General features: G+C 36.3%; 1 protein-coding gene across 1 annotated transcript; it reads right to left on the reverse strand.

Annotated features, from left to right (window-relative positions):
- LOC141591593 (mitochondrial import receptor subunit TOM40-1-like) lies at positions 1-12,030 on the reverse strand. Its single transcript, XM_074411977.1, has 11 exons — positions 11,744-12,030; positions 3,527-3,605; positions 3,337-3,436; positions 3,129-3,224; positions 2,993-3,043; positions 2,676-2,741; positions 2,354-2,455; positions 1,461-1,529; positions 1,292-1,375; positions 348-443; positions 1-229 (listed from the first exon to the last, which is right to left on the reverse strand). The coding sequence occupies exons 1-11, from the start codon at positions 11,859-11,861 to the stop codon at positions 173-175; spliced, it is 918 nt and encodes a 305-aa protein (XP_074268078.1). The 5' UTR covers positions 11,862-12,030; the 3' UTR covers positions 1-172.
- Between the last annotated feature and the right edge of the window lie 943 nt (positions 12,031-12,973).

Below are 12,973 nucleotides of genomic sequence, written 5' to 3' on the forward strand. Positions count from 1 at the left end.
TCGATATGACCTAGATGAGGTTGATATGGATTTTGGAATATGTTAATGAATTGGAATCCTACATTTGCACTATTGATCAGTATCTTAAAATAGAGTTCCACAGACGACTACTGCGTAAACAAGAACGAACTCGTGTTTCCAGAACGGGCTAAAGAACAGGCGATTTGATTGTTTACTCCCCGACATTCACACCAAACCCAAATTTGTAATCTTTCCTACCGTGATCAACCTGCAAGAATACAAATTTCAATAAGAGAGTGAAGATTAGCTATTGCCTGAAAGAAAGAGTGATGAGCGCGAAAAAAGAAGACGCTATGTAAAAATGTCGACTGCAGAGAAAGTCTCACCTCTGCAGAAAGTAAGAAGCCAAGTCCAGGGTTAATCCTCTCTTCAACAAAAGCTGAGACACACCCATTCGAATCTACCTTTCCTCTCACGCGTGCCTGCAAAGGGAATGAACCGACATGATTAGGACTTGGGCGAGATAATGTATACGTAGACCTGGCAAAACTCAGGTAATCCAAACCCGAGAACACCCAATTCAAAAATGACCTGTCCGAAATAACCCACCCGAAAGATATCATATAGTATGAAATGACCTCACAAATGACTGATTTGAAAAAGAAAAGAAAAACAGACCCTTGAAGGTGTCACCATCTCGGTAAGGACAGTAACCACCGGACCAGAGAAGACCAGATAATAGTGCGCGCGACATAACCAAACCCTCAATGACCCCATCCGCTAAGTCTAGGTGTGAGAAGAGGGATGGCTATGTGTACAGATTACAGACTACAAGAACATTAAAAATTACAAACATCGACCAAAGCCTGAAAATTGACTTAGAATAGGCAAATGAATGCAGTGTGTTTTAGAAGAAGTGGATCAATCCGTTAGGTAGAATAGAACTCAAGCCAAGAAAAATGTTAACGCCTGCCGATTCACAATTACCTTCTATTTTCAACAACAGCACAATATATTTAAAAAAAAAATTAATTTACAAAAAGGGTGTTAAAAGTACATATGAGACAATTATGGAGTATAAAGTAAACTAAAAATTTTACACCCGCAAACAAATTTGAAGGTACTCGTGAATCAAAGAAGTATCTCTTAACAACGCCATTACATGCAAAAGTACCCAGTGCAGACTGCAGAGCAATATTTACTCAGCAAACTATAAAATGTGCTATATTCAATGAGATTAGGCAAGGCGACTGGACAGTAGCGTCACATAACAATTGTAGCACGCATATTTGCTACATACAATAAAAAGGGCAATTATGGTAGAAAATACCTGGCGAAGCATTGCGTCATAACCAACACTGGCGGTGACATCTCTAGACATATAGTTGTACATGAGTTCTGTAGCTAGAGAAACCTACACCAAACACAAGCCATCAAGCTTCAAGGCAAAGTTTTTGAACCGCAGTAGAGGTTATCCAAGTGATAAATAACCAACTCACCTTCTCGGATGCCCTGTGAACATAGCTAAGGGCAACCATACCTGTGTTAGCCACTTGTCCAGTCGCAACCTACACGTGTGGCAGAAAACATGACAAAAGGCAAACTGAAGTGCTCGTACTCTTTATCGACGTGACACATATTCTTAGCTATCTACACAGATTCTTAGGTAGGAGTAGGATGGTGATATTTGAAGTATATTATTACGCAACAACTTTTACTATTTTTAGCATACAAATTGCTACAGCATGCATCCGCCCTTGGAATCACCGATTGTGCAGGGTTCCATTGTCTTTACAGTTCTCACAAGATCCCAAAAGACATAGACCTTAGATTATATATTTATCTTGTTACCTTACCTAGGATATTCTCTTCTATATCATCCAGAGATCGATACAATAGTAGATGTGCAGAAAACAAATACAAGTGATGAAAAGAGGGTATGGGAGTAGACAGAACTTATACTGAGAACAGATATGATGAAAACAGTCACATGTGTAAGGCTGTAAGCTACTTGTAAAATCTGGACTATAGAAAGAGGACAAGTGTGTACTTTCCGAGTTCCCGCAACCAAACCCTGGTTAAGAGTGTTGCTCCAGAAACTCGGAAAAATGATAAGGCATATGTAAAATGTTGTATTGCTTGACTTAAAGAAACCAAGTCGACAACCCATTCTAAATCTCAGTATGGTAACTGGACGACATTTTCACTCACTAGTTTAGAAAGGACTATAACAGACAAAATGATTAAAACCAGATCGAAATAGTATACGACTCCCCCGTTCCAATCATTTCTATACATTTGTGATTTGTGGAATACAAGTGAGTTGTGCTTTAATCAAATGTATACAATTGATTGGAATGGAGGGAGTATATGGGAGAGAAAGGAAAAATACCATCTTGTTATTGCTATATCGAGCAGCGTAGCCCACACCGGACTTTCTATGTTGACCAGTATAGAAAATCTCACCACCCAAAGAAAGATTTGGAGTCACACTCTGTTAAGCAAGTTCAACGGAACATGAGAAAAGTAAACATAAGGGTAAAAAATATAATCAAGTTCATCTTCACAATAAAAGTGAAAAAAATTCCTAAAAGGAAATAAAAGAATTAGAAATCGAACCATTAAAAAAATGTTGGTTTCTTTACAGAACAAGACATTAACTTCAATTTTTATTATTCAGTATAGAAACAATAAAAACAATTTGACTAAATTACCTGTATGTAGTTGGCCCCGAAAAGCGCACCACTCCCAAATTGAACTTGCGCCCTGTAATCACTACCCTGAAGAAGAGACAACCAGAAGATTATAATTCCATAGCATACATGTTAAAGCAACAACCTTCGTATTCTCATACATTAGATTCTCTAATATGACCCAAGCATAGTCTCTTAAAGACATGCCAATAATGTTTTAGTCCATTATACTAATAAAAACGAGACGAAATTTTGCAAGCAGCTATTAGGCCTTCCTGATCTAATTTCATGCCGATAGAGAGAAAAAGAGAAGTTAACAGCGAGACATAAGGTCTTACCTTATAGTCAACAGTACCCATCACTTGAGACATGTGAGGTTCGCTTGTAAGCTAGAAATACACGAGAATTTATGTTAAAACCAAATTATCTGAGAGAAATGCAACACCATTGGATTTAAAAAAAAAAACAACTTACCTGACCGTTAGCCTTCAAGGTAATATTATCAAGCAAGTCATACTTAAATCTTCCGGTTAATCTACCCTCTTGTGTTATCCTTCCAATAAGCATCAGCTGTAAAACGCACGGGGATTCAACAAAATATTATTGCAATACATGAGATAGGCTAGTTTAACAGGGTCATAATGTCAACCGTCAACATCAGTGCCTATCAGGCCATTCTTACCTTTGGGTCTATATAATTAGCACCAAACTCGTAATTGGCGGTAGAGATTTTGATAATATCTGAAGACCGAGACTGAACTTCCATAGGCCCCATGGTCGCACTGATAATTATTCAAGAAGCTATTAAAATCATATAAAGTAACAGCAGTAAGAATTAAAAATCAACATCACTATAGATTAGTAGACATTACCTATGGCTAAGGAAGAAATTTGGGGTAAGTACTTTATTGAAATCAAATCGCGCCCCTTCAAAAACTTCCGGCTTCGACACTGTCACCAACAATGGCAAATTCAAACTTTTGCATATAAGCAGCATGGTTTAATTTTTTGTTCCTAGAACTAATCAAACTTTTGCACACAAGAGAGCATGAGACCGTCTTATAGAATGCAAGAGCCAAACATATATCTTTGAATTAAAAACATGTAGCCAAACTACTTTCAGAAGTACCCTGATTGTTATAAATTGACCTCAAAGCCTCTAACAGTTGCTGATTCATGGGCACACCGCACACGCGACAATTCGTATGAACATCTATTCTTCCACTGCTAAACTACATTCAGTTCAGAATTTCAAGTTGCATCAAATGAAAACTCGAAGCACACAATGCCAAACCAATTAACAACGATACACAGGCACGGCCATTGAAACAGCACAAAGCTAAATTCAAACAACCCAGAAGCCAAAATCAAGCAAAATCACTCCATCAGCATTCAAACACCTAATTAACATCAACCATCAACAACCCCAGAAGCTAAATTTACGAAACCGATAATCCAACACATCAAAAGCTAAATTCTCAATTAACCAGATGAACAAAACAATTATAATTTATACCCTCCGTCTCAATCATTGTTTACCTTCGATTAAAATACCCCTCATAAAGAACAAAAAAGGTAAACAAATAATCGCCACGAAAGGGAGTAACTAATAAAATCAAATAACCCAACAACAGCTACAATTCTATTAACCTAAAGTTACAAACTTTAACAACCCAAAATCATAATTAACTCAAATAAAATAACATGAACCAGGGGCGGACCCAGAATTTTCCATATGGTGTAGCAAAATTTTACTTGTATTTTTTATCTCAATATATCACGTTTGTATGTCAGTATCTCACTATACACCCTTGGTCAATTTTTTCCGATGAAAATTTACGTATACAGGCTAGAACACCATCTTACAAACCCTTGGTCAATTTTTTCCGATGAAAATTTACGTATACAAGCTAGAACACCATCTTACAAATCAATGTCTATACCTATTCGATATTTGTTAACAAGGTTAGCGAACTCCTCATCTATCAACACTATAGAATTAAATTACATCCTCCGAAATGAATTGATAAGTGGAACACATATATACTCTATCATTCAATAATTCTTGTGTGAGACGATCTCATAATATGAACGGTCCCATTATACCAAAAGACAACTACGGAGTATTTGTTAATAATAAATGGACATTTTTTTTAGAAAAATGAACCGTCTTCCGGTGTAACACTGTCTTATTCTAGAATTTGGGTAACCTTTTAGGTTTAACTACAATAGTCCATAAATACCAAATGTTTTGTATCAAATAACACATACGGATTATTTTTTTTAATCCATTGTTTCTTAATAAAGTTTGAAGCTGTCAATTATCATTGCCTTATTGGAATTTGCAAATATTAATGACTAAAGATATTAATGACTCAAATTTGGAAACAAAAAGTTTAGATTAATTAATATGTAAATTTTTTGCCTTTCCAAAATTCACTCATTCCCTTTTATAGAGAGAGACTCATCTTACGTTAAGGTAAATTTATTGATATATGGTGTAGCAATTCTTTCCTTTCTTCAGCAATTTTTATCCTATGGTGTAGCACTTGCTACACCTAAGCTTAAGGTGGGTCCGCCCTGTAAGTTCTTTATACTTAATATGCATGTTTAATATACTGAAATAAACATACAATAAACTGAAAGCGGAAGCGATAAATAAGGATCGAGAATTAGAACCTCCAGCCATTGCTTATGGATTCTGAATGACTTTAAAAACCCGATTATATAACCCGTCTCCGATGTAAACCCGTCGCCGAAAAACACCGTATGTTTTTCTGACTGATTACCGGTTCCAAACCCTCCTTTCTCACTAATTTAGATGGTGTATAGAATGCTTAAGAGAGAGTAGATTTTGGTGACCTTATGAATCAGAATTGGTGCTCCATTTATACTAATCTTGCCATCAAAGATCAGTTAGAATATAGGGTGAGTGGGTGGTTGGCTGAAGAAGTGGGAGACAAAGTAGGGCGCTTTGAGTCCATCTTTTGACTCCATTAAGCTAAAGTAAATGGGCCACAACTTGAGTATTTTTGAGTGCTTAGTGACTCAAAATTCCAACATTCTCCCACTTGGTCCATTTACGCAAGAGAAACTTCATATACGAATCATAGCGACGAATTCTCTAGAGCGAGAATTAATCTTCCATGTATTACGATACACTTAGTCTCTCACCACTCACACTTAACTTAATGAATAAACCATATGTTTACTCTAGGTCAAAACATAATGATATTTCTCAATAAAATAAATAACCAAAGTATGTACGTACATAATCTGAAATGAGAAAATATCCAACTAAATGAAAAGTTTCAATACAATAAATGAATGTATCACATTATGGGACCAAGTCCCATATTTACTACATGACCATTGAAACCTTTAGGTGGCATGCCTTTAGTCAATGGATCAGCAATCATTAATTCAGTGCTAATGTGTTCTATGATCACTTTCTTTTCCTGAACACGTTCTTTAGTCAATGGATCAGCAATCATTAATTCAGTGCTAATGTGTTCTATGATCACTTTCTTTTCCTGAACACGTTCTTTTATGGCCAAATACTTAATGTCGATGTGTTTACTTCGACTTCCACTTTTATTATTCTTAGCCATAAATACCGCAGCTGAATTATCACAATACATTCGAATTGGCCGATTAATAGAGTCAACGACTCTTAGCCCAGATATGAAACCTTTCAGCCATACACCATGTGAGGTAGCCTCAAAACAAGAAACGAACTCGGCCTCCATAGTAGAAGTGGCTGTCAATGTCTGCTTAGTACTCCTCCAGGATACAGCTCCGTTAGCTAGCATAAACACATATCCTGATGTGGATTTTCGTGAATCAATGCAACAAAGAAAGTCCGAGCCTGAGTACCCCACCACTTCAAGACTATCATCCGTCTATACATAAGCATGTAATCTTTGGTACCACAAGGTACCTCAACACTTTCTTTGCGGCCTTCCAGGTGATCGATGCCTGGTTACTCGATATCTCGCCTAATACTCCAACAAAGATATGCAATGTCGTGTGCATACAGACTTGAGCATACATAATGCTACCAACAACTGAAGCATATGGAACATTTTTCATTTGTTCCCTTTCTAAATCATTCCCGGGACACCGGTCTAAATCAATCGGTCACCTTTCACAATAGGTGCTACACTTGGTGAACAATCTTTCATTCTGAACCTTTCAAGCACTTTGTTGATATAGGCCTCCTGAGACAAGCCTAAAATGCCTCGGGATCTATCTCTATGGATCTTAATGCCAATGACATAAGATGCCTCGCCCATATCTTTCATATCAAAGTTATTTGAAAGAAATTGTTTCACCTCATATAGTAACCCCTTATCATTGGTTGCTAGCAAAATGTCATCCACGTATAACACAAGGAAACAAATCTTACTCCCACTTACCTTAAGGTATATGCATTGGTCCATGATATTTTCTTCAAAACCGAACGAAGAAATAACTTCATGGAACTTCTTATACCATTGACGGGAGGCTTGTTTCAAACCGTATATGGATTTATTTAGCTTGCAAACCAAATGCTCACCATCTTTAGAGGAGAATCCTTCAGGTTGTTTCATGTAAACCTCTTCCTCTAAATTGCCATTGAGAAATGCCGTTTTCACATCCATTTGATGTAGCTCGAAATCAAAATGAGCTACTAATGCCATGACAACTCGAAGAGAATCTTTCTTTGATACAGGAGAAAATGTCTCCTTGTAGTCGATCCCTTCTCTTTGAGTGAACCCTTTAGCAACGAGTCTTGCCTTATGTCTCTCGATGTTGCCAAGTGAGTCTATTTTAGTCTTAAAGACCCACTTACATCCGATGGTTTTTACACCATCAGGCAACTCGACGAGATCCCAAACTCGATTAGCCGCCATAGAATTCATCTCATCTTTCATAGCATCCATCCATAAGTTAGAATCTGTAGAACTTATGGCTTGTGAAAATGACATAGGATCATTATCAGCTCCAACATTGCAATCCAATTCTTGTAGATATACTTCATAGTCTTCAGGAATAGCCGATCTCCTTTCTCGAATAGATCTTCTTAATGGAATTTGTTCAACCTCACGGTGAACTTCTTCCTCATTATGATCCACCCTATTTTGATCGACATTTTGTGGAATTTCTGTATTTGGTTGTTGAACTTGCGGTCGATCTTCAGGACCGTGAACAATAACCAACCTATCACTTAAAACAGAGGGTGAAGCTTCATGTTGATCCTTTTCAGGTTCAACTTCTATAGTACTCCCACTGATTAAGTCATTCTCTAGAAATTTCGCATTTCTAGATTCCACAATTCTGGTACTATGAGAAGGACAATAGAACCTATAGCCTTTGGACTTTTCGGCATATCCAATGAAATGCCCACTAATAGTCCTTGGGTCTAGTTTCTTTTCTTGTGGGTTGTAAATTCTCACCTCGACGACATCCCCAAACGCGTATATGTTGCAAACTCGGTTTCCAACCTTTGAATAACTCAAAAGGCGTCTTTGAGACGGCCTTGGAAGGAACTCGATTTAATATATACGCAGCCGTCTTTAGTGCATCAACCCATAAAAATGAAGGAAGTTTAATATTACTTCTCATACTACGCACCATTTCAATTAATGTCCGATTCCTTCTTTCTGCTACACCATTCTGATCCGGAGAACCGGGCATAGTGTATTGGGCAACAATCCCATGCTCTTGAAGGAATTTAGCAAAAGGACCAGGTGCTTGTCCATCCTCAGTATATCTACCATAGTACTCACCACCTCTATCTGATCTCACGATTTTAATGTGCTTACCACATTGCTTCTCTACTTCAGCCTTAAACAATTTAAAGGCATCAAAAGCCTCGTCTTTAGAACGAAGTAAGTAGATGTACATATATCGTGAATAATCATCAATAAAGGTAATAAAGTATTTCGGATCATTAGCGTTCATGTCCGGACAACAAATATCCGTGTGTATGATTTCTAATAGGTCAGAACTCCTCTTAGCACCCTTCTTAGATTTGTTAGTTTGCTTTCCCTTAATGCAACTAACACAAGTATCAAAATCGGTAAAGTCTAAAGTACTAAGTACCCCTTCCTTTACCAATCTCTTAACCCTCTGAATGGAGATGTGTCCCAATCTCCGGTGCCATAACATAGAGGACTCCTCATTCATAATACTTCTTTTTAAACCAGTATTAACATGCATGGTGTTTTGAGTGGTATCATTTTGTAAATAAAGACGATATAAATTATCAGACAAAATACCATAACCAATAACTTTAGAATTTCTGCAAATACTGAAACCAGAATTCGTAAAATTAAAGGTAAATCCAAACGGTACAAGCCTTGAAACTGAAATTAAATTCCGAGCAAAATTCGGAACATAAAATGTCTTTTCCAAAACCAAAACAAAACCACTACTCAAAATTAAACTGCATGTCCCTACGGCCTCCACGTTCGAGCCTATCTGATTTCCTGAATAGATAGAGCTTTCACTTGCCACTGGTTTCCGCAGGTTTGTCATACCATTCAAGGTATTCGAAACATGGATTGTAGTACCAGAGTCAATCCACCAAGTATTATGATTAATATTAACCATATTAGATTCATAACAAACAAACGCATGAAAATTACCTTTCTTTTTAAGCCAAGCCTTGAACTTTATGCAGTCTTTCTTCATATGCCCCTTCCTTTTACAGAAGAAACATGAAGACTTCTTCTTAATGTTCGGCTCAACAGACATCTTACCCTTTCCCTTATCCTTATGGTGACCCTTCCTAGTACTAGATGATTCTTTATTAGTACTAGTAGTTAGGTTCACCTTTTCGCCCTCCTCCAACAACAACCTCCTCTCCTCTTGAACACACATGGTCATTAATTCATTAAGAGACCATTTATCCTTATGTGTGTTGTAAGAGATCTTAAAGGGAGCATATTGTGCTGGGAGAGAATACAAAATGAAATGTACCAGGAAAGAGTCAGACATAGTAACTTCCAATACCTTAAGTTGGGCTGCAATATCCCTCATGCGCATGATGAAATCACGCACTCCTTTAGTGGCATTAATCTTCAAAGAAGCAAATTTCATAATTAAGGTGTTTGCCAAAGCCTTATCGGAAGTTTTAAATTGTTCATCTATTGCTTTAAGAAGGTTTCGAACTTTAGTATGCTGCTCGACTGAACCTCGGATACTAGCACACAATTTTGTCTTTATGAACATCGTGCAAATATAGTTTGATTTCTCCCACTTTTCACGATGATCTACTTCATCTGGTGTGCTAGTATCCTTTATCTTAGCCGGTTCATCATGTTGTATAGCATAATCGAAACGCGTGAATCCTAAATGCAATAGAACTCTTTCCTTCCACACCTTAAAATTATCACCAGTTAATTCAGGAACGTCTATTTTGATATCAAAGGAACTTCCAGGTAAAATTGCTGCAAATTTTAAATATACATGCTTAGTAACAAAAATTTGAGACTTAACTTTATCACAACTTACCAATGTAAATTATGCTCATATGAATCTAGTGACATAAACTTGCCTGTGGGCTAAAGTCTACTCAAATTAGATGCATAAATAAACTTTATGATGAAACTATCAAATTATATTCATTTCTCAACTCCTGTGGGTATATTAAGAAACATAATTCAATATAACATCCTAATTAATTATACAAATATAATAAGATTCCTGTGGGTAAGTCTCATCACATTACGTACAATTAATTACAATAAAATGTCTAGTTTCCACATGTGATTTCGTATAAAATTTAATCAGTTAGAGATGCTGTGGCTACTCCCTAACTAATAAATTTAAAATCACTTGACATTTACTTTATTTTATATACTAACCTAATGTATATAAAGTCTTCTGTCAAACAAGTGACGTACTAATCAAAGTCCAAATGCTCATACAGGCCTATAATAGTAACGGTAAGCTTGTCCTCAAAAAAATAAATAAATATGTACTTAATCATACTGTAAAAGCACACTGACACAAAGGGACGGTATCACACAAAATAAATCCATATGATACATTTTAAAATATATATATATATATATATTTTTTTTTTTTTTTTTCGTACTATATGGAAAAGGTGGGTCATTACCTCACATATTTAATTGAGCAAAGGACTCCAAAAGTGGACAAAGTGTGAGGCATGCCGCATGCGTAACAAAGCAACCAACTCCACAATTCTATTTACTCCAATAAACAAATAGAATAAAGGTGACAATAGCAATGAAAAGTGTGAGGTATCCCTGCTTTGGTAATATATACTGTACACACAAACAAAAATTGGGCAAAACTTCATCCCCTACCTCCCGTCTTCCTCCATTAATCCCAGAAAAACTCAACAAAAAAATTTCAGATTTTAATGGCAAAAACGAGATTAGCAGATTCATTATATCACGGACGGAAAACTGAAGTCGGAAATCAACAAGCAAGACAGAGGCGATAAACGGCTCTGATACCAAATGTAAGTTCTTTATACTTAATATGCATGTTTAATATACTGAAATAAACATACAATAAACTGAAAGCGGAAGCGATAAATAAGGATCGAGAATTAGAACCTCCAGCCATTGCTTATGGATTCCTGAACAGCTTTAAAAACCCGATTATATAACCCGTCTCCGATGTAAACCCGTCGCCCAAAAACACCGTATGTTTTTCTGACTGATTACCGGTTCCAAACCCTCCTTTCTCACTAATTTAGATGGTGTATAGAATGCTTAAGAGAGAGTAGATTTTGGTGACCTTATGAATCAGAATTGGTGCTCCATTTATACTAATCTTGCCATCAAAGATCAGTTAGAATATAGGGTGAGTGGGTGGTTGGCTGAAGAAGTGGGGAGACAAAGTAGGGCAGTTTGAGTCCATCTTTTGACTCCATTAAGCTAAAGTAAATGGGCCACAACTTGAGTATTTTTGAGTGCTTAGTGACTCAAAATTCCAACACGCCCCTGACATGAACATAATCCCCTAAAAAAACTTGTCTTTTTTACTAAATTGTCAAAAAAAAAAAGAAAAAAAAAAATTATGCAATTAAATTACAATAAAATTGATTAAAAAGATACAGTACTAACTTAAAGCTTCACGATGGAGTTCTTCAAAAGGAATAGGAAGAGGGAGATTTCTGTAATCAACATGTTGATCAACTTTGGAAGTATCGGAAGGTATTGTTGTTGGTGGTATTGCTGCCATTGCTGTCACAAAAAGATTTCAACTTTGAATAATTACTAATTGAAGTTTTGTTGTATGAATAAAACCCAGAAATTATATGTGAATTAAAAAAGTTAAAGATGAAATTTTGGGGGAAGAAGAAGGGTTAGATAGATTGTAGAAATAGGGGTTTAGGAGGGTTTTTGGATGTTCCTTTTTGTTTTTTATTTACTTTTTTTTTTAAGGTTTATGGTAACTTGGCAAGTACTCCTAATCTATTTGTCGTTTTGATTGTATGGTTTGATTTGATAAAATTGACCCGACTTGAAATTCGATTGAAAATCAAATTGTGGATTCAAATTTGATTCAACCTTGACTAACCCGGACCGAATATTTTTCCTCTATACGAATCGTTATTATCTTCGAATAACTTGATAACAATCAGCTCGAAAACGACCCAAATCTGAGAAGACCAATCCTAACTCGACTCTACTGGCCAATTTGCCAGGTGTAGTTGTGACTCTTGTGAGTTGTGACCTTATATGACCTTAGTTATGACGTCGATTTAATTTAGGTTTTCGATTTTAACAACATCAATCTAAGTGCACATATCAATTAGCTTAACTGGTAACTTCGTAAAAGTTAATAGTACCTATGATATGGGTTCAATCTAGATGTGACAATCATTGATATGACCCGAAAGCACGACATGAACCCAACGCGAAATTAGCAAATTAGGGTTAAGATGTTGTTACCGTTTAAGTAACTAGGTTGACAAGAACATGACACGAAACTTAAATGGGTTGAGTTATGGTTGGGATCTTTTGACACAAATCCGACACGAACAACCCATTTATTTAAAAGTGTCGGACACTAGTAATATTTTTGGGTCGAGTCAATAATTCAACCAAACAACTTAGAAATAAGCACATTCAACATTTTTGGGATAATTGGGCTATAAGCTTAGTTTATTTTACTTCTTATTCTTATTGGGTTAAACGGGTTAAGTAAGTTAAAAATGATCTGCCTAAAGATAAACGAGTTAAACAGTTCGAGTTAGGTCATAGAAAAAATAATTGGGTTGGGTTAGGGTTGAGATAGTGACCTGTTTATGTAATTGGGTCGAGTTAAGGTTGGGCCGTTGGAGTAGTGAT

Source organism: Silene latifolia, chromosome 7, assembly GCF_048544455.1.
Source record: "Silene latifolia isolate original U9 population chromosome 7, ASM4854445v1, whole genome shotgun sequence".
NCBI classification, from domain to species: domain Eukaryota; kingdom Viridiplantae; phylum Streptophyta; class Magnoliopsida; order Caryophyllales; family Caryophyllaceae; genus Silene; species Silene latifolia.